Raw genomic sequence first — 18,436 nt, forward strand, 5'->3', positions numbered from 1 at the left:
ATCTGTCATATAAATCCATGACTCCCAATGGCCCAGGATACCAACACTGCGATTGAAGCCATTTAATCCCCCAACCAAATTCTCATCCCCGGTCCTACTGACTCCAACTTGTCTAGAGATGTGTTCACTTCTGGATCAATAAAGTGTTAGGATAGATCATACCTGATGAAGAGTTAAGAACGCCCAGATTTTGATAAAACTGTGGTAATAGCCAAAGAGAATCGACAGTGGTAAGAAGAAGATATCCCAAGGGTTGCATTTAAAGAGCCCGATTAACTTGACAACCTTGGAACTGAACAACCAGATCAGGAACGCGGCTCGGTACCAGTAAGATGCAGTACATTGACAGCATAGCCAAAAAAGCAATGGATCAATAATAAGAGCAAAGTTTATAAACATAGTGAGGTGCAAAGCGTATAAACACCAAAGGTGCAGTCTATATAATAGTTAGTCGTTGTATTTCAGCATCAAAACATTAACTCGCCTCCAGAGCCCTTGCTTTAGAGTTGTCCAATTGCTCCTCCAATTACTTCTCGCCCATCTAGAACACTGCTTGAGAAATTTAGAACTGTTCTCAAGGGTGGTTTCAACCTCGCAATACTGATTGTACTGGACCCAAGTTTTCCATCTATTCGCGAACAGCCAGCGTGTCACGAAATTATCGTCATCGGCATTGAGGAGATGCTCTCCCCATCTTTCTTCCTGGAATGCCGATAAGAAGGCACGAGAATTTAAGATCTCAGTTCGAACGGCATGCGTCCTTCCAGACATACATGAAGTGCCGCCGTCAATCCAGTGTGTTGCCGATATTTCGAAGTTGCGCCGCTCGATATAAGCTCTACCCCACCAATTCCAACATCGCTCTATAAATGATCCGCTCTCGGGACGTGTTACACGCTGACTTGTCCCAACTCCGCCTATTTTTGGATCTTCAAATGGTGCTAGTAGCCAAGGAAGAATTGTAGAGGGCCATTTTACGTCGCCATCAGCCAAAACCAGGATTTTCGTCTTAACCAGAGGAATAGCCTGGCAAAGTTGACGACGCTTATTAGCAACGGGAACCTTGAGGACTTTGAGATCTGCATTTATTGATTTTGCAAACTTTTGGAGAATTCCGTATTCACTCTCTCGAGTAACGAGAAAGATTTGGAACGGATGACAAGCCAACATGCTTTGTATCGTTTGTAAAAGATCATTAACGTCGATGTTAATTATGGGAATGATGATCGTAGGCGGTGCAGCAGTCATCCAGAGTGTTGTTGGAGACGGGTCGTATTCTTCGTTGTACTGTTTGTGCAATCGATTACGGCGCTTTTGCAGGCGGCTCCTTCACTGGCATAAGCCTGCGTGGTCACAGGCTCTCCATTGTATCCTTCAGAAGGAGTAAATTGAAAGCGGGGTACTGGCTTGTCTAATACGTCCCCTTTTGTTCCGTGATTGCCGTATTGGTTGATCTCAACCCATGAAGATGCAATGGGGTGAGAGTCAGGCTGGCTTTCCGGCTCGAGCTGAGAAATTGGATGACCGTCATCGTCAACCCAGCGCTCGTCTTCGACGTCCCACCATGGTCCGGGGACAACCGGATCAGCAGGTTTGTTCGGTTCGCCAGCAGCTTCGGGGTTGGCAAGGGGAGGAGTCTCCGACTCGTCATGCGCCGATGTTTCTGCATATTGTCAGGAGATTGCCTGCTAAACAAGGATAGAGGGTCTTCGGGCATACCTCGAATGCCTTGGCGATCGCGTGCACCATTCTCCAAACTTGGCTGTGTTGGACTAAGAGGGCTTCCCTTTGTTTTGGGAGCAGGCTCGAGATGATTAAGGGTGGGTTCTTTTCGGATGTCCCAACAATCCTCCCTGCGTAGTGGATAGGCCATTGTGGGCACTCAGACTTGAAGTATTCCAACTTCTAGTGGTAGAAATCTCAGGTATAATGTCTCGTGACGCAGGGAGGCAGAATGATGTGCTTGCGGTGAAGTGAGCGAGAAGAGAGAGAGGAGAGGAGATGGGAGGAGGGAGAGGCTGCCTTTATACACTGAATACCCTGAGACTTGCATAAGAACCAGCCCGGCATGGACACGGCTATGCTCCTCTGCAAAGGGGCAAAGCTTGCGCGTGATTCAACATCCTTGTTGGGACAAGGCGATTTGTATACCAGGTGAAAGAAGCTTGGAGCAGAGTCGCTTTGAAAGCACAGTTTCCTCGAGAAATCTATTTAAAGATCGAATCATAAATCCATTAATCCCATGATATTATCGCTCGTGAACTTTAACCCTGACTCTCATAGCCGGACAATTTGGAAGTGCCTTGTCCTGAGGGACCATCTAGGAACCCTCGGTGGCCACTCTGAGTCTTTTGGAACTGCGACTTGGCTTAAGAACATTATTCGGAAGGCCCTCGACTATCCTCTTGCGTTTCTTGGAAAGGGGACTTGGCTGAAGAGCATCGCCTTCAAGGAACGTCTGGCAATCCCCGACTACCTCCTTCGTCACCCGGTCTGGATCCACCTCGTCGTCCCAACTGCCAACTGGGAGTCCAATCATTCGCCGCTTGGCGTTGCGTATGACCATCAGGCCACAACTCCGTCCGTCTCTCTGCTGGGGAGTAGGCTGGCCACCAGATTAGTACACGGCGGTGTATTAGGCTGTATACTTACCGCCTCAGTGTATCCAAAACTCAAGTACTTGAACTCCTCCTGTGGCGGATTAGTACCGCCTTTGAATGGTCCGTCCAAATCCACTTACCTCTACTACTCGTCTTACTAGGGTAGACTTTGTTTTGCGATAAATAATCCCATGGCTTGCCATCGAATCAAAGTGATATATCATCTTCGTTTGTTCATTAATCTCGAGCAGCGTGAAGTGGTCGGCGTTAATATTCAGCGGACAAATATATACCTGTGGGTCCTCGAGATCGTTCTGGCCTTCGCACTTATAGTCGTCGATCTTCTTCCTCCAGCGACGGAGAGGGTTCGAGAGAGGCGTGACCTCGCCGTTTGCATCTTTCTTGTGGAGTGGGACGCTGAGACCGAGTCTCACGAACACTGGCCTATCGATCATCTCCAGAGCGGCTGCAATATCCCAACAATTGAGCCATGCCCTGGAGCGGAGCCTGTCGAACATGCCACATGAAAGTTCGGCTGCACCATTTACCATAATAGAATCGTTATTACCGAGCGTGTGCTTGCCGAGAACGTGGCCGATCCCTTCGACGACTCGGGCAACGGCGGTATCCAAGCAGCCTTGTGGAACCGGTTCCTGTTATTGCGTCAGTATATGTGTCCAATACCCAAACCAAGCACCAGCTTACTCTCTCTCGGCCGTGCTCAGCTCGTAGGCTTGAGACCTCCTCCGATGGTATAATAGCATGTGATTCAAGCGAGTGAAAGAAGCGAGAGAGGTCCGGTCGCCCTTCCTTAGCCAACAGCTCTACCTGTTCGTCGAGGATGGAGAGCAACTCCATCTTTTGCGGATCTGCTCGAAATGGTATAGCTATCTTGTCGATATTTTCTTTGCTCCCCTTCGCATAGCTCCTAGTAATATAGTTAAGGTCAATAATTATCAGGATCCATGCATTATAGGACGTACCATATATCTGGATCGAAGAGAATCCCTAGGCGGGTCATCTGGATTAGTTTGCGCAATGTTCGCCCTCTGTGGAGAATATTATTGAGCCTCTTCCTCCTTATATCAAAAATCCTCTTTTGGATTCCGGCCGAATTTGCTGACGAAGGAGGATCTTCATTGCCTTCGGAGGCGAGTTTTCCCGGACTCTCCATGACTGTGGTATCACGCGCCTCCTTCAGGTATTTATCCAGAATTACGGTGGCCAGACGTTTTCTGGGCGTCCCTCGTTTCGTAGGAGGCGGCGCCTTCTCAGCTTGTTCAAGCTCGGCGTCGTACCACTCTGAGGCGCCCATCCACTCTATCATGTTGAGGATGGTTGCTTCCTTGGAACGAGCGTGACCTGCTTCTAGCATGTTGATCCACATGGAGGCTGACCAAGTTGTCGAGCTGCTTGCGATCCACATGGAACCTGGCCGTTCCGCCACAGCAATCGTAGCCGGTGCTTCACCAAGGCTAGGTCGTAACGTGCTGAGGATTCTTGAATGGACCTCCGTTGGTACTTCCTGGCGCCTGCTCATCTCGTAAATGATATGAACTGCGTTAGCGACCATGTCGGTTAATGCAGGCGCCACTCTGGGTGGGGAAGGGGGCAGGATAGTTTGGCTATCTTGAGTTGGAAGCGGTTGTTCTCTGTCGACCTTTTGCGCTTGCGCGGAAGCAGTGTTGTATGGGCTCGTCTGTTGCTGTCCCGTCCTGGGCGATGGTGGCGGAATCCTCTCTGACAAGGTCATCTCTACCTTATCTGGTGGGGAGGTGGGGAGGCCACCTTCGGTTAGAGGTGATAGAACTTCTCCATCTACTATGGGCGTGAACAGGGCCGTATGTGGTGTTTGATCGTCGGACAGAGGCGATTGGAATCCTCTGCCGATTTGTTGTACGGGTGTAGATGGGGCAGGACCCGGTAGGGTACTCTGCTGCGGTTCTGTCCCGTGTGCGAGGGAGGGAGCGGATGTAGCTTGATTATTGGATGCATTTCCGTCGATTTCTGGTAGGGCCGTCCCTCGCTGTTCTGCCCCGCTTGGCAAGGGAGGGCGGACGGTAATCATCTTGGCGCTGTCGCTGCTGCACGTGGCCTTCAGCTGATGGAGCGCTGACTCGCTGCCGATGGATGGCAGGGAGCGGCCGTGGGCAGAAGACTGGCCTTGCACTCCTTCCTGAGCAACTTCCTCGGTGACGATCTCTGGAATGTCTCCCTCGCATTCTAGAAGGGGTTTCTCCGTCACGAGACTGTCGCTGCTTTGGTTAATGGTCACATCGTCGTGACCAGGTTGACAGGTGACCGAACCGTCGCCGACCAAGGGGCTGCTGCCGGAAGCTGCGTGTGAATCCCCAGGTCCGTCTCTGGAGATATGCGCCTGCGTCTTGGAGGACTTTGGAAGCCGATAAGTGAGGTCTAATCGCTTCCTCCTTCTCGATGGTCTTGTAGGGCTGATGCCTGACTGATGTTCTGCGGGTCCTTGAACTTCAGGTTCAGAATTGTCCGTAGAGTGTTTGAGGATTTCTTGGACGAGATATTGAGCAACGGACGGCGCCTTCATGCACAAATCCCGCACAAAGGTTGAGAACTGTAATTGGCAATCAGCTTTCCTGAAGGAGCAGAACGGTACCCTTCAACTCACTTCTGACCGAAGTTGGATGTCCTTCAAAGCATCTGAAGTTACGGCAGAGACAAATTGTCCAAACAGGCGTACAGGATCTTCGATCGGCTTGTCCGATTTGACGATCTCGTTCTGCGAGCGACTTGATAAATCTTGCTGGACGTCCATTGTCTGAGTGATATCTAACGTTCCGCACGAGGAGGTGAAGGGTATACTTGAACTGAAGAGAGTGGTTGAGGCATGGCCACTGGGGGTTGCCTGGCATTAAGTACTCAAGCCCTCCATCGGTAGGGCTGTCAAGATGCCGCGTCGCCTTGCTTTTGGCTGAATCCCGTGATATGTTCCGCTGGGCGGACGGGATGGGACTGTCCAATGCCCACACCCCAAACCTCCTGCAGACGGTGCTGCTTAATGCGAGGGTGCATGATGCCAGGCATCTGCGGTGCCCTGAAGGAGGTTGTGTGCTGTCATTCGCTCTTTCCTGTCATGATCAGGAGGCAGAAGTGTTGGTTCTGGTCCACGATCATGCCGGTCGAATCAGCTAAGGTTGCCAGACACCCCTATCGTTGTCGAATAACATGGATGGCGTTGGATATGCGAGAGCTGATGGCCGCGAGACCCCATGCGAGGAGCATTTCGATCCTCTAGGCGGCCGAAATGCACAGCAACGGCCAGTCTGTTCGGTCCCTCGCTGCTGAGCCCACAACCAGGCAGTTTTGACACTCCATAGCTTTGGGATCCTACTGGCGATCGTTTCTGAGTCTCCTAGATGTCTCGTCTTGAACGTGAACGAAGGACCAGACTCGGCTGTTAAGCATGGATTGAGGAAAGGATCGTGAACCTTCGATCGTCCAGCCTCTTCCCCAATCGGTATGCCAACTCTCGGATCAGCTTCGGTGTCGGTGCAAAATTAGACCAGACTCTTTCGTCGGCGTTCAACCCCCCCTGATAATACCATCCTCTCGACTATACACACCAATAGAGACACCGCAGTGGCCCATACCTCGTGTCTGAAGGGCTCTCGTGCATGAAAGAGCTGCTCAGCTGTAGATCTATTGACCACCCTCGGTCTTGCTGAAGCCCGACGTTCTCGTCATCCATGTCGTTGAGCGGTGGCCAAAGGGTTAGACCAAGGCGCTCCAGCTTCAGGCTTCAGGGGTCATCATGCTCCTCCTCTCGTTCGCATACCAACCACTACGGTTTGGAGCAGGCGATGTCTAGGGATCATACCATCATGCGCTCCTAAACTTGGTTGTGGTCCCTTTCCGAAGTTCCAACAGTGCCGAAGGCCACACCGATATATTATTACCAGCTCTGAGTATGGATACACCGCTGTGAGCAGCCTCTTGCATGTTGCATCGGGCGGATCAGCTCAGCCGTGAATATTGTTCGCACCGCAGAACTTTCACGATACCTGCTGGCACGGATCATGCGTCACGAAGAGAGTAATCACCGAGGGGAACTTCCAAGGCGTACAGCCCGTGATGGTGTGTTGCCGGGACGGTGAGCCGGCACCAGCGCAGCGAGCCCATCCCGATAAAGGCGCAGCATCACATCATGAATGGCCGGTGGCCCTGCAAAGGGTCATGCGTACTACGGTCCCTGATTTCCTTGATTTCTTTCCTACTTGGGAACGGAGAGCGGTTTGTAAACAAAAGGGCTAAGGAGTATTAAACCAAGCTTCACATTTCCTATTTCAGCGTTCTGCTTCAACTCATGCCACGCGTGCACACGTTTAGCTTCGAAGGGCAACTCCAACGTCGAAGACCACCTCCAAACCTTGCTCCCAGCCGACTCAGTGAGTGGGAAAAGCCCAGTCCAGCACCTTCGAGGAAGTAACCGCCGCTCGAGAAAGGAGTATTAGGTGGTTTCATGCAGCCTGGTTTCTTTATGATCTGCATGGTGATAACAATGAGCCGTTCGTTGTCGCCGGAGAGTGCAGCCTTGGTTGCGGCTCAGAGTCGCAGTGCGGGGGTCGCTTGGTTCTTCTGTCGTGCCACGAATTCATCGGAATCGCACATCCACCCCACCCTGTTCCAATGAGCAAGGACGAAAGCCTCGATTCCGCAAGCCAAGCTGGTTGGTTTCTCGCCGCGAGACGGTGGTCTCATCCTTTTGGCTGGCATCCATAATGTCCGTTAGGGTCTTGATAATTGCAAGTCCCGTCTCTGCACCAAGTTTTGCGATAACGTGCTGGCGTGTTCCCACATCCTCGCTCTCAATGAGATTCCAGCCCATCTGGAAGAACCTTTTTATGTCCACAGCAGCTCCGAAACGTGAGGAAATCGTGTCGGGCCCGGGAACCCTGTATGTCTATTTTCGGCAGACTGCTTCGGTTTCAGTCTCTTCGCGAAGCTGTTGATTTGTGGTGCTTGCGGTGCTCGTTAATGTGTTCATGGCTGAATCGATAGTGGGTGCCGCGATGGCAACGGCCGCGTGTGAAGTCGGAGTAGGGCCCTGGTCTATTGTGTCTTGAAGTCAGTGGTTATTCTCATAGACAAGGTAGAGCATCGAGTACTCACGGTATTCTGGAAGGTGTATTGGATGATTGACTAAATATTGTAAGCAAACGAGCAGCTAGAGGTTGCGGTGCAAGAGCAGCCTTACCCAAATCATCCCCGCTTCGTCGTTTGCCCAGAGTTATGCTCCGACATGGTGTTCTGTTTCTGCGGAGGCTAGAACCTTTGTGTAATGCTACCAGTACTGTATACTGATGAGCTTGGGATCTCCTGAGGGCTACGGAGCGTTGTGCTGCAGTTGTAACTGGAATGCGAAGTTAAAAAGAATACAAATGTGCTGAGGTAATCTCGTCCACTTTCACGTGATGCAAACATCGTGAGGCACTTCGGTCGCTTACTGCTTCTACCAACGACCAGATCTATCCACGCACCAAGGACTCTGGATCAAGCGCACATTCCCAGTCAGAGAGCCTACAATTAGTTCAACAAATCTCTCGCGCATTGATCGAGAACAGCGATAACACCGACACCGTACTTATCATCATGGATATGAATTACAAGGTAGATCTCGATATTCAGTTGAGTTTGCCGTATCTGACTAGAGCAGAGAGCTATAGAGATCTTAAACACAAAGATACGCCCACGGAGACCAAGCATCGCGCCTACTGGAGGCTTTCCTAGCTTAGGCAGGGCGCCTAATACGGACGGAGAATCCGGCCTAAGGGGGACGCCTAGCATATTAGGGATGAGGCAGTGGCTAAATAAACTTGGCCACTCGGTATGGGTTCGCCACGACCTAATATACTCTAATTCTAACTTTAATAGGCGTCGGACATTAATAGACTTAATATTGTTCACGTAGCTGGAACGAAAGGCAAAGGAAGCACATGTGCATTTATTAACTCCTTCCTTAAAACACACGGCGAAAGAACCGGGTTTCCACGGAAGGTCGGTCTTTACACTTCACCTTATCTTATCTGCCCCGAAGAGCAAATTCGTATTAATTTCAAGCCGCTATCGAGAGACCTGTTCGCAAAGTACTTTTTCGAAGTCGACAATATCTTGTCACAATCTCTTCCAGAATTTGATATAAGGCCCCGGTATCTCCAGTCCTTTGCTCTATTATCCCTTCACGCTTTTATTAGGGAAGGTGTCGATGCTGCTATCATTGAGACGCACCATGGCGGCGAATTTGATTCTACGAACGTTATTGAGAAGCCCCTCGTTACTGCTATTACTCCGCTAGGCATAGATCACATCAAACAACTCGGTTCTTCGATCGAGAGTATCGCGTGGCATAAAGCGGGAATCTTTAAATCTGGCGCTATAGCGTTTTCGGCACCGCAAGAGAGCACTGCTATGGAGGTATTACGAAAGCGGGGATCTGAGAAGAGTATTAATCTACAGTTTGTCGACATAGATCCTTTGCTCCCGGCCGACATAGTACAGCTTCAGCCAGACGTTCAACGAGTGAACTGCTCCCTAGCTCTTGCCTGTGTGCGCTCGTTTCTGGCTCAAAAGTCAAAGGGGAGCTTGAGTATATCAGATATACTACAAGGTATTAGCCAATTCTCCTGGCCCGGGCGCTTCCAGCTCGTTATCGAAGATCGATTCCAGTGGTTCTTAGATAGTGCACATAATGAGATGAGTGTTGGCATTGCTGCCAAGTGGTTTCTTGAGAGCTCTCAAATGCACAGGTATATATAGATATAATTCTAGAAATATCTTACTGCCTGGTTCTAATTAGGTTACAGGACTACCTCACCTATAGCGCGAGTTCTGGTCTTTAGCATGATCACGGAGCAAAGGGATAAAGCAGCTGTGTTTGAACGGTTGGCTGCTTCTCTTAAGTGTAGTAGCGTACAGCACGCTATCTTCACTACATACGAACGAGACAGTGGGGGCAGTAGGTAGTTACTATTTTCTTTATACTTCTCTTGCTAACTCTAGGTTAGTGCTACAGTCTTCTCATGACCAGCATGTATATCCAGAGATCTGGAAAAGGCTGCATCCTGGTTCAACAGTTTCCTTTGAGGCCACTATTCGAGGAGCTCTAGAGAAAGTGAGGGAGATTGGGAAAGAGTATGGGAGTGTGCAGACTCTGGTTACTGGGAGCCAGCACTTAGTTGGTGGTGTGCTTTCCCTCTTGGAGTCGTCAGCCAGGGTTTGAAGCATCAAATCAGATAATTCATTCTTGCGAGAGGACTTTTGAATACAGGTCGCATTTTCAGAGGGCAAGCTCTTTAATACACTCGGATCCAGGAGAAAAAGGGCGGTTCCAACCACGTGAGTAGAGCCTGCAAAGTTCAAGGCCTATAGAATTGTGCCTATGAAGTCCTTTGTATTGGTCTCTCCGACTGAGCTGTTCTACATTCTACTATATACACAATCTAATGCTATCCTTTCCATAAGGGAATCTGCTCTTTCTCTGCTCTGTCATGTAGTCATCATAGAACAGCTCGGATATCCGACCCAAACCATTTTCTGCGTTCCACTCCTGGACCATATCGAACCAGATAGAACCCAGAGCATAGTCATGAAACTGGCGGCCTGTGTATTGATAAAGCGATTTCGCCATATCCATAAGTTCAACTGTTGTTTCCCGTAACCCAAGCTGACTTGTGATATCGCAAATAGTATAAGAGATTATCATCTGAGGAAATGGTGTCCCACCAAGGTTCCTCCTTGACTTCTCTCCAAGATCAAAGGCAGCTCGCCAGTAGGAAAGGGCCGTCTCCCCCCTAACAGTAGTTGTGAAGCGCCACTCCAGGTGCGCGATTATTGCAAGTCCAGCTGAAACGGAGAACTGACGAATAGCAAGACCAAGGCTAGCATTCGAAATCTTCGAATATACTTTATCGATGGCTTCGTAGATAGCCTTCGCTTTAAGAAGCCATGGCTGAGCATCGCTGAATCCCTTGCTATACTTCAGTATCCATAACCCGTTCATAAGATGCGTGCCGGCTGCTGCGAGGCTGACACGTCTTCCTCTGACACCGAGGCTCTGCCAAGGCTGGTCCACAAAATTACACACTGGAATGGTTTCCATGGCAGCACCAATTGCCCCACACTCGCAATTTGCAGATACGAGATACGAGAAATAGTGCGGCTGTAGGCTCCGGGATATCGGGGACTCGCTGAGTTGCTCCAATAATTTCTTTCCATCACCAAATTCCCCCGCGAAAAGACAGATTTTTATCTGGAAGCATAGTTTCTTCTGGAGTAGACGTCGCTCTTCAGGTCGATTGGGGTCCAGCGGTATCATATTTTGCAACTCGTGCCACGCACTTGAGAGCTCATCCCGGTATATCATAACTTGCACACGGAAGAGAATATTCTCTGCCAGGAAGGCGTTTGAACTTAAGTCAGTCGGAGATAAGCCGAGCTCAATACTATGCCGGTACGCGTCACTGAATTGAGTCAGGTACAGATAGCACAAGACAAGTCTCCGAAATCGTAGCTTTGCCGATAATAGGGAATCAGCGTCGCTGGCTGCCATGATCCTTTCCGCGGCCGCAAGGACGTTCAGCTTCCAATCCAGAGTCGTAAACCCCGAAGCCGATAAACAACTGCAGACGATTCGTTTACGTTGTGGCGCAGAAAATTGATTGATGAAGTCCGGCGCTTCGAAGTATTTCAGAACGTGTGCGACATGAGGCAGTTGTGATCTGCACAGCTCTTCAAAGCTATTGGTAGATGATCAGTGGAAATTCACAATGGCTCGCTTTGCGACTTACCTGTTGACACCTTCAGCACGATCAACATCCGGATCCTCAGGGAAGGAGTGAAAGACGAGTAGCGAAGCTTTGCATTCCATCCGTCGAGCATCACCTAAAGTGCATTCAACGAGCGATCGCAGCTTTGGTAGGACTGTAATTGATTCTAGGGCCCTGCTGATGCGAATAAGTGCAAGAGCCTCCAGGTGTTCGAGAGCTGAGTCAAGGTTTTGACTGCATGCGAATAAAGGATTGAGATCTGGAGCGGGTGCGAAGTCGACCTCCCCTGAACGGTTGAAGAACCATTTCGGCTCAGCGGCACGGAGGAGCATGCTCTTCGGTATATCGGCTTCACCCAGGAAAACTAAAAGCGTTGCTAAATCTCTGGAATGATCGTTCAATTGTTGGAAGGTTATGACAAGCTCTTGTGAAAGGGTTGGGGGAGGCGTCCAGTGTTGCGGATATGGAAGCGTTCTGTAGCGTTGTAGAGGTGAGATGTAATCTCCTGTATTCAAGATATGTGCCAACGTATTACTTGCAATGGATCTGCCGGGTAGTGGAGGGGATGGAGGGAGGTCATTGTTGGCGGGGAAAGAAGGGCTGCATCTCGGATCATCGTTGTCGGTAATGTGCGTAGGACCTGGAGACTTCGAATTATACGGTGACGAATAGGGCGGGGGAAGGAGCGAGCCTAATAAATGGCGAACTCTTTGGAGATAGATCTCCACTGAACTGCCAGTGCGGAATTGAGGGGTATGTTGAGGCAGGATGTGGAATGGGTTGTTTGCTCCATTTTTGTTGGACGATAGCTGTCGGTGTTGCTGAGGGAAATCTTCTCCGGAGGAAGAGGAATTGGCTGTCGGAGTAGATATGCACTGCTGTGTTGGACTGCTTGCCCGCCCATTATAGTGTTTCTCTTGCAGCTGTTGGTGCTGAGGAAGGTCTTGGATGGGCGGCAATACATTGCATCTCGTAGAAGGCAAACCCTGTTGGGATTGAAAACTTCGCTCCTCCCACTTTGTTCGCTTATTATCGAGCACTTGATCGGGAGGAGAGGGAAGAGATGTCGGGGTAGGTGGTTGCGAGCAGCTCGCTTGCTCGCCATCATGTCTTTCTTGTGGTCCAGCTTGTGGTATGACTCGTCTGGCTGCGTGATGCCCGAGGCGCTCAAGTCGATTTGGGTTGTCCGGTTCTAGATCAGTTCTGTTAGCGAAGAATCTTATCTCTAAAGAGAAGGTGTACTTTGTGGGATGAATCCTTTCATCCATTCGTTTTCCTTGTCCCTCATGAGATGAACAACGTTCTCCACCAGCCACTTCCGCGAAGCTTCGTCTTTGATGGCTGTCCATTGATTTACGATCGAGTCGGTATCTCTGAAGGCTATAGCGAGCGCAATAATGCCCTTTAATCCTCCATAGTTGAAGAAAGCACCTTCGATATGGTCTGGATAACATCCATGCCACGCAGCTTGGATGATCCGTTCCTCCTTCTTGGTTGGGACCCAGTTATTTGTAAACTTTTTCAAAACGCTGCGAAACAGTGATTCTTGAACTTGAAGGGCTTTAAAAGCGTCTAAAAGCAATGATCGATGTTCTTCTTCAAGATAAGTAGTGAATGTTGCGTGGCGAATTGCGTATAAAAGAGCCGATACCGTTTTCCATGGCGCAAAGGCGAGACTGTCATCGAGATTCAAGAGGCTCTGGGGCTGTGTTGGCGCTTTGAAAACGATCTCCATTGGTTGAATTCCTGGAGGCAGATCTGAGGCAGATGAATGAAGGAAGGGAACGGTGAAGGCAAGGCGAACATGCGACCCGTCCGGAAGATAATACGGCCAGGCGCCGGGAGCTGCTCAGCTGAACCCTATTTTCGGTTGAAACGTCTCCAGAGAGCCTAACCCAATTCGGTTGCCTCCGTTTGATGCCGCCACTAAAACCGCATTTCACACCCCAATCTGAGTGAGACAATGTTATACTGGACTGCGCACCCCCAGAACACGCGGTTGGTATTTTGAGAGATCCATTGTGTATAGTTGCCAGATAGTGATGCAGCCTTTCCCAATGCGTCAACATCAATCTCGTGAACCCTTTCTATCTCCCCAATTCACGGCTCGAGAACCCTCCCCCCCCCCAATGCGTTTTCCTTGATTTGTTACAGTCAGGACTAGAAGGGAGGAGGGGTTTCATCACCACCGTCACTTGTTTTCTTTGCCGGAAATCTCTGAAAAGTGTTGTAAATTGTGAAAATCTAATAACGTGATATAACAGTTCTGAGCCCTTGGTGAAAATGTGAATGTTTCCCAAGAGACACCCAATTTCGAAGGGGGAGCGTGGTTTCCTTTTTCCAGCGAGACCTGCATCCGAGGCTCTGAAATCATTTGGGGTCCCGACATGCAATATGAGGGTTCTTGCAGGAAAGCATGGTTGGTCGCCTCGTTTTCTTCGAAAGTCTGCATTCTTTGCCCGGTTTCCCTCAGCCAAGCCAAGGCAATGAAGTTGTAGTCCAATTTATGGGAAACAGCAAATACCACGATGTTGCCCAAGTCAATCGAGAGGAGTTGCGCAAGGCCACTGCCAACGCTGACAACACTCAAGTCCACAATGCCACTTCAAAGTTTCAGATTTGCTCAGTCCTCGTCGAGTCCTCATTCGAAACACCGCAAGAGCCCCTTGTTATAAGCACACATCAACTACATCTTGATCAAGAACTCAATCTCTCTTCTCCTGAAAAAGAGCAAATGGCAATTTATCAAGCAATCAAAGGCATAAGCGACGGAGACGGTAGACATGTCATTATCCTCACCACTCTTCCGAACATAGATTGGTGGGCCGTATCACTAGTCGAATGCGTGAACAGGGCTCGAGAGTGTATTAGAACAGAAGTCGAAGAAGGAAGAATCACACTCAAAATACGATATGAGGATAAAGTGGAGGTGACGAGTAAAGGGATTTTTGAGGAATTTACTTGTAGAGAATGTTGGGATTTGAGAGAGGACGAAGTGAAGGATAAAGTGAATGGAGGCGACAAGATAGAGGAGAGAGACAAGATATGGGAATACTTGGAACCAGACTGCCCTGAAAAGAAGGAGGCGACGATGAGCAAGTCGCGCCACACTCCCCCAAAGCACACCAAGATAAACGACGAAGAGCGCCAACTCTCCGACCAATACTGCTCTTTTCCTCATCGTCCACGATTTTGTCTTATCCCCATCCTCGAAATGCAGCTCCTCAACCTCTTCCGCCTCCTCCTCATCCTCCTCATCCTCCTCATCCCCGCCTACCTCATCTGTCATGACGAATTTTGAGCGATGTTTACATTGGATCGAGGACACGGTCTAATGATCCATATTCGGAAGAGTGGTGAGGATAATGTCGTTCGTACCATGACGAAGCGAGAGATAAAGGGAAGGATTGAAGTGTGATAGATGGAATGGATTTGGGTTTCGATAACATGATTCAAAAGAAAACTCCGCAACGCTGGAATAGTACTCTTATCTGGTGAGAGGGCGTTTTTGCATTTTGATTATCACTCTCTTCCTCTGAATTTACCGCCAGTATATGTTAGCATTCGTAAGAATTTTGGGTCACTGTCTGCACTTCTCTCATGTGGCCTTGTAATGTTTTCCCCATAAAGTCAAATACGATGAGGGTCGGCCACTGCCAGCTTCATCCAAATAAAATTAGCTTCTAGTACATGTTATGTGATCAAAAGATGAGAAAGAAACCCGCCATTTGGAGAGTCAGAAGAGTGTTTATTTCCTAGCCTGCTCTTCCAAAAAAAAAAAAAAACTACTTATCAAAGCGCGCGTCATTCTCCTTCTGCCCAATACGCCTCGAACTGATCCTTCTTCCGTTTCAGGAATTCTTCCTTCCCAGCAAGTGTTGCCGTATCCAACATCGCCTCGCCTAGGCCCTCCTTATGCAGAACCTCCCAGTAAAGTTGGTTAACGTCAAGCTACTCCTCGACGCAAGGTTAAACCAGTAATGCTCGCTATCCCACGACTCCCGCATTCAAGCTAAGAGGGGCGGCTCCCCAAATTAGGCAATCCCGAAGATCCACAATTCTCAACGACACCTTCATCAAAACCTTCATCCATAGTGTTGTCATTCATGAAAGCAAGCCATGACAACTTGAAGTCGCCTTCTCTGTGATAATTGTAGTCATATCTGTTATTTTGTGAACATCTTGTATGATTTTTATTACAAAATTCAAAACACCTCATCTGCTTTTCCAGAGTGCTATCTTCTTTTCGCACCAAATGTTCTCCCTTACGACCCACCACCGGATCTTTCCCTAAGAACACTGGAGGGAAACAAGTCAATGAAATCAAACTGTGTGTCATGTGGTGCCGATTTCAAGCAGTACGCCGTGAGACTGTTCCATGAATTCTCTATACATGGTTCAGTAGATGCATCCGATGCAAAAGCCTAATATTGCAAACGCCAGAGTCAATCTGCTGCTTCGCTAACATTTTCTTGACATGTTTGTTGTGAAAGTGCCTGCTGAGAGAACCAGGGGTAGCATAGTCACAGATCCTCTCGCGAATCAACAATTACGGGTTTCCAAGGCACACTGTCAGCCTCTTATCCGATATTACAGATAAGATTGCCTGACTTAGTGCAATGTCAAGCTCAGACCGTGCTTGCTCTTCGGGATTAACAATTATGGGAACACTACCTCCGGCAAGCCTGCCATGCTAAACATGGGGTAAGGACCTCCCCTTCTCCATGCCGTCGTATGGAACTGGAAAGACGCTCATTGCACGTTAAATTGGAAAGGTTGAATTCTCGAGAACCCAAAATCATTAACGGTCCTAAAGTACTAAACAAGTTCGTCGGGGTGACTCTTGGAAGGGTAACAGTTCGTTTGCTTCGGTGCCCAAAGTTGTGGTTGAGAACTCGAGAAAGAAAGGAAATGAAGCGAGGCGGCCGCTCGCTTCATTTATCATGCCAACCTCGGCGCGAGGCGAAAAAGTCTTCATCACCATCACCACATCGCCACATCACCGCTCTGCAAAACCCAATCTTGCGGACGGCAATGGCCCTTTGCGGCATGGAAGTAGGCCTGTCAAGTGAGTAAAGTGTCACCAAAACTCACTACTTCATTGCTAATTGCTAGATTAGGATCAATTAATCTTCACTCGAACTGTCGTAAAGTAGGACAAACCACAATGACATTCCCAAACGACCACACATAAAGTCATATCTTGCCCAGCGGCCTTCCTCCCGCCTGTCCGCCCTCGCAACCGAAGTCAACTCGCGTGGACATACGAGAGGGACTTCGGCTCACCAGATCGAGAAGGGGATCTTCCCACCACGAACTCGCCAATTATGGCCTTCGACCTCACCTTCGAATCAGTGTCAAGTTGCATGGAACGCGAGAGCGAATGGGGGAGTATTGGGTGAAATTCGGAGACTGGATAGCAGGCAAGCCAAAGTTGGTGACAATCGGGCGATGGTTCTTGCGCACCGCTGACCGACTCAGGAATCTCTACCCTGCGGCAGGGATGAAGTTCACTGTCCACGGCTTGTACCCAAATGCTGACCGATACTCAGTTCCACATTCGATCCCAAAACAGCATGAGTGGCAACTTGAGTGGGACTTGGAGAAGGCGTGCACAAGGTGAGCCTGATAGAAGAGGGGATTGGTAAAGTGCGCCCATACTAGAGGGAGGTCTCCTGCGGCAGGAAAGGTTGTGCAGTACTGCGTGGACACGCGGCTACGAACGAGCTCTATAGTGAGGTTGTTGGAGTCGATTATAGGCTGGTTCATGAAGATCTCGTTGATGAATGTTGGATGTGGGAAGGTTGCTTTCCTGTAGTTTATACGGACCGCAAAACTTGCCTCGTAGCTTAATTATCTTTAGGAAGGGGTTATTTAGTCTTCACTCAGTAAATGACTTGTCAATATTGCTTCGCTTTTGCCACCGTGCAACCTCTCCCTCCCTTCCAAACCCCCCACTCTGCGCGCTGCCTCGAACACCACCCTCAGCCTTGACGGCTCGGCCAAGCAACAAGAACCAGCAAGAAATCCACTTACTTGGAGAGGGTCTTGGGGGGAGGGTTGATTGCCTGGGAGGATGTGTAATCATGTCTAAAGGGGGTTTATGGTAGTGCTACGTTGATTCCATTCAAACTTGCTCTGGAAGCATATAAAAACCCTATACAAACTCTTATCTATTCCCATTTCCCGTGAACTCCTCTTAGAACTTCATCAAACCTTCTCTCGTTCCATCTCCTATTCATATTCCCTCCACACCCTCCCAGACAACTCCGGCATATGCGCCACGGATGCCCCCTTGGCCATGTGGTGAAATTATCCGAGAATGGGTCGCAATGGGCCTTCTGCGACTCAGATATCTCCTCACCTCCCAGAGACCACCAACCTCTCTCCAAAACCCCATCCTCTCTGCGCTTCACAAGACAATTGCACTACCCTCTTCACCCCCTAATACAGCTCCATACCGCCTCCTCCACAACTCCAAACAGATAATCTCTAACTATCCCCATCGGCACATCTAAGAGGATCCTTAACACATCTCTCCCGAGTTCGTTTGAGCCTGCCAAGGACTTGTGAACGTCGTGGACCTGCATCGAGGAAAGGGCTGGTGGTCGTCGCAGCTGCGCAGCCTTTTGTCAGTGTTCCCGCTCCCCAAGACTTTCGCGTATTCATACTGCTCTACCAAATGGAAATGCATAGCAGCAATGCTTCCTTGAGACAAGTTGATAGAGGAATCTTTTGTGGTAGAGTGGATGAGACGGCTAATGTTATCGCAAGGCAGCAAGCGGTAATGAGATCGCGCGGAATTGCGAGGACTGATGATGGTGGGGTCCCACAAATTCTTGGGAACAGATTTTTCCAACATCCAACAGGCGGGCTCGTCGCCATTCATTATGGCGTGTCTCCTTCAATCCAACCAAATGGTCCAGGAGCTATTCAACCGGCGAATGGCACCGGATCCCCTTCGCTCGGTGGCCTTTCCAAATAGGTGTTGTTGCATGACACGTCTTCCCCGGATAAAAATCGAATTGTCGCAAGCTCTCA

The 18,436-nt window shown here is 49.3% G+C and overlaps 6 protein-coding genes across 6 annotated transcripts; 2 read left to right on the plus strand and 4 right to left on the minus strand.

The window, feature by feature from the left end:
• Window positions 1–94: 94 nt before the first annotated feature.
• K444DRAFT_655325 (glycosyltransferase family 2 protein) lies at window positions 95–1,248 on the minus strand (the record flags this gene model as incomplete). Its single annotated transcript, XM_024886005.1, has 3 exons — window positions 95–112; window positions 163–436; window positions 551–1,248. 3 exons carry the CDS (start codon window positions 1,246–1,248, stop codon window positions 95–97), a joined length of 990 nt encoding a protein of 329 aa, XP_024732236.1.
• On the minus strand, window positions 1,245–1,873 carry K444DRAFT_634165 (uncharacterized protein; the record flags this gene model as incomplete). Its single annotated transcript, XM_024883709.1, has 2 exons — window positions 1,245–1,663; window positions 1,720–1,873. 2 exons carry the CDS (start codon window positions 1,871–1,873, stop codon window positions 1,245–1,247), a joined length of 573 nt encoding a protein of 190 aa, XP_024732237.1.
• A 410-nt stretch (window positions 1,874–2,283) lies between these two features.
• On the minus strand, window positions 2,284–5,490 carry K444DRAFT_103234 (uncharacterized protein). The gene is made up of 7 exons (XM_024870270.1): window positions 5,242–5,490; window positions 3,584–5,187; window positions 3,306–3,528; window positions 2,894–3,253; window positions 2,741–2,824; window positions 2,653–2,691; window positions 2,284–2,605 (listed from the first exon to the last, which is right to left on the minus strand). The coding sequence occupies exons 1-7, from the start codon at window positions 5,386–5,388 to the stop codon at window positions 2,321–2,323; spliced, it is 2,742 nt and encodes a 913-aa protein (XP_024732238.1). The 5' UTR covers window positions 5,389–5,490; the 3' UTR covers window positions 2,284–2,320.
• Window positions 5,491–8,412: 2,922 nt separating this feature from the next.
• On the plus strand, window positions 8,413–9,591 carry K444DRAFT_697316 (Mur ligase). The gene is made up of 2 exons (XM_024887924.1): window positions 8,413–8,457; window positions 8,505–9,591. The coding sequence occupies exons 1-2, from the start codon at window positions 8,425–8,427 to the stop codon at window positions 9,384–9,386; spliced, it is 915 nt and encodes a 304-aa protein (XP_024732239.1). The 5' UTR covers window positions 8,413–8,424; the 3' UTR covers window positions 9,387–9,591.
• A 465-nt stretch (window positions 9,592–10,056) lies between these two features.
• K444DRAFT_634168 (uncharacterized protein) lies at window positions 10,057–13,130 on the minus strand (the record flags this gene model as incomplete). The annotated part of the gene is made up of 3 exons (XM_024883710.1): window positions 10,057–11,347; window positions 11,417–12,587; window positions 12,638–13,130. 3 exons carry the CDS (start codon window positions 13,128–13,130, stop codon window positions 10,057–10,059), a joined length of 2,955 nt encoding a protein of 984 aa, XP_024732240.1.
• Window positions 13,131–13,561: 431 nt separating this feature from the next.
• K444DRAFT_697322 (uncharacterized protein) lies at window positions 13,562–14,864 on the plus strand. Its single transcript, XM_024887925.1, has one exon. It carries the CDS (start codon window positions 13,812–13,814, stop codon window positions 14,694–14,696), a length of 885 nt encoding a protein of 294 aa, XP_024732241.1. The 5' UTR covers window positions 13,562–13,811; the 3' UTR covers window positions 14,697–14,864.
• Window positions 14,865–18,436: the final 3,572 nt, after the last annotated feature.

Source organism: Hyaloscypha bicolor (genome assembly GCF_002865645.1).
Source record: "Hyaloscypha bicolor E unplaced genomic scaffold K444scaffold_126, whole genome shotgun sequence".
NCBI lineage: Eukaryota > Fungi > Ascomycota > Leotiomycetes > Helotiales > Hyaloscyphaceae > Hyaloscypha > Hyaloscypha bicolor.

Coding starts and splice junctions, on each gene's coding strand:
- K444DRAFT_103234 (XM_024870270.1), bottom strand. CDS start 5,388: ATGGACGTCCAGCAAGATTTATCAAGTCGCTCGCAGAACGAGATCGTC. Junction 3,254..3,305: donor CTGAGCACGGCCGAGAGAGA/GTAAGCTGGTGC, acceptor ACGCAATAACAG/GAACCGGTTCCACAAGGCTG. Junction 2,692..2,740: donor TAGTAAGACGAGTAGTAGAG/GTAAGTGGATTT, acceptor AATCCGCCACAG/GAGGAGTTCAAGTACTTGAG.
- K444DRAFT_697316 (XM_024887924.1), top strand. CDS start 8,425: ATGAGGCAGTGGCTAAATAAACTTGGCCACTCG. Junction 8,458..8,504: donor TAAATAAACTTGGCCACTCG/GTATGGGTTCGC, acceptor TAACTTTAATAG/GCGTCGGACATTAATAGACT.
- K444DRAFT_697322 (XM_024887925.1), top strand. CDS start 13,812: ATGGTTGGTCGCCTCGTTTTCTTCGAAAGTCTGCATTCTTTGCCCGGT.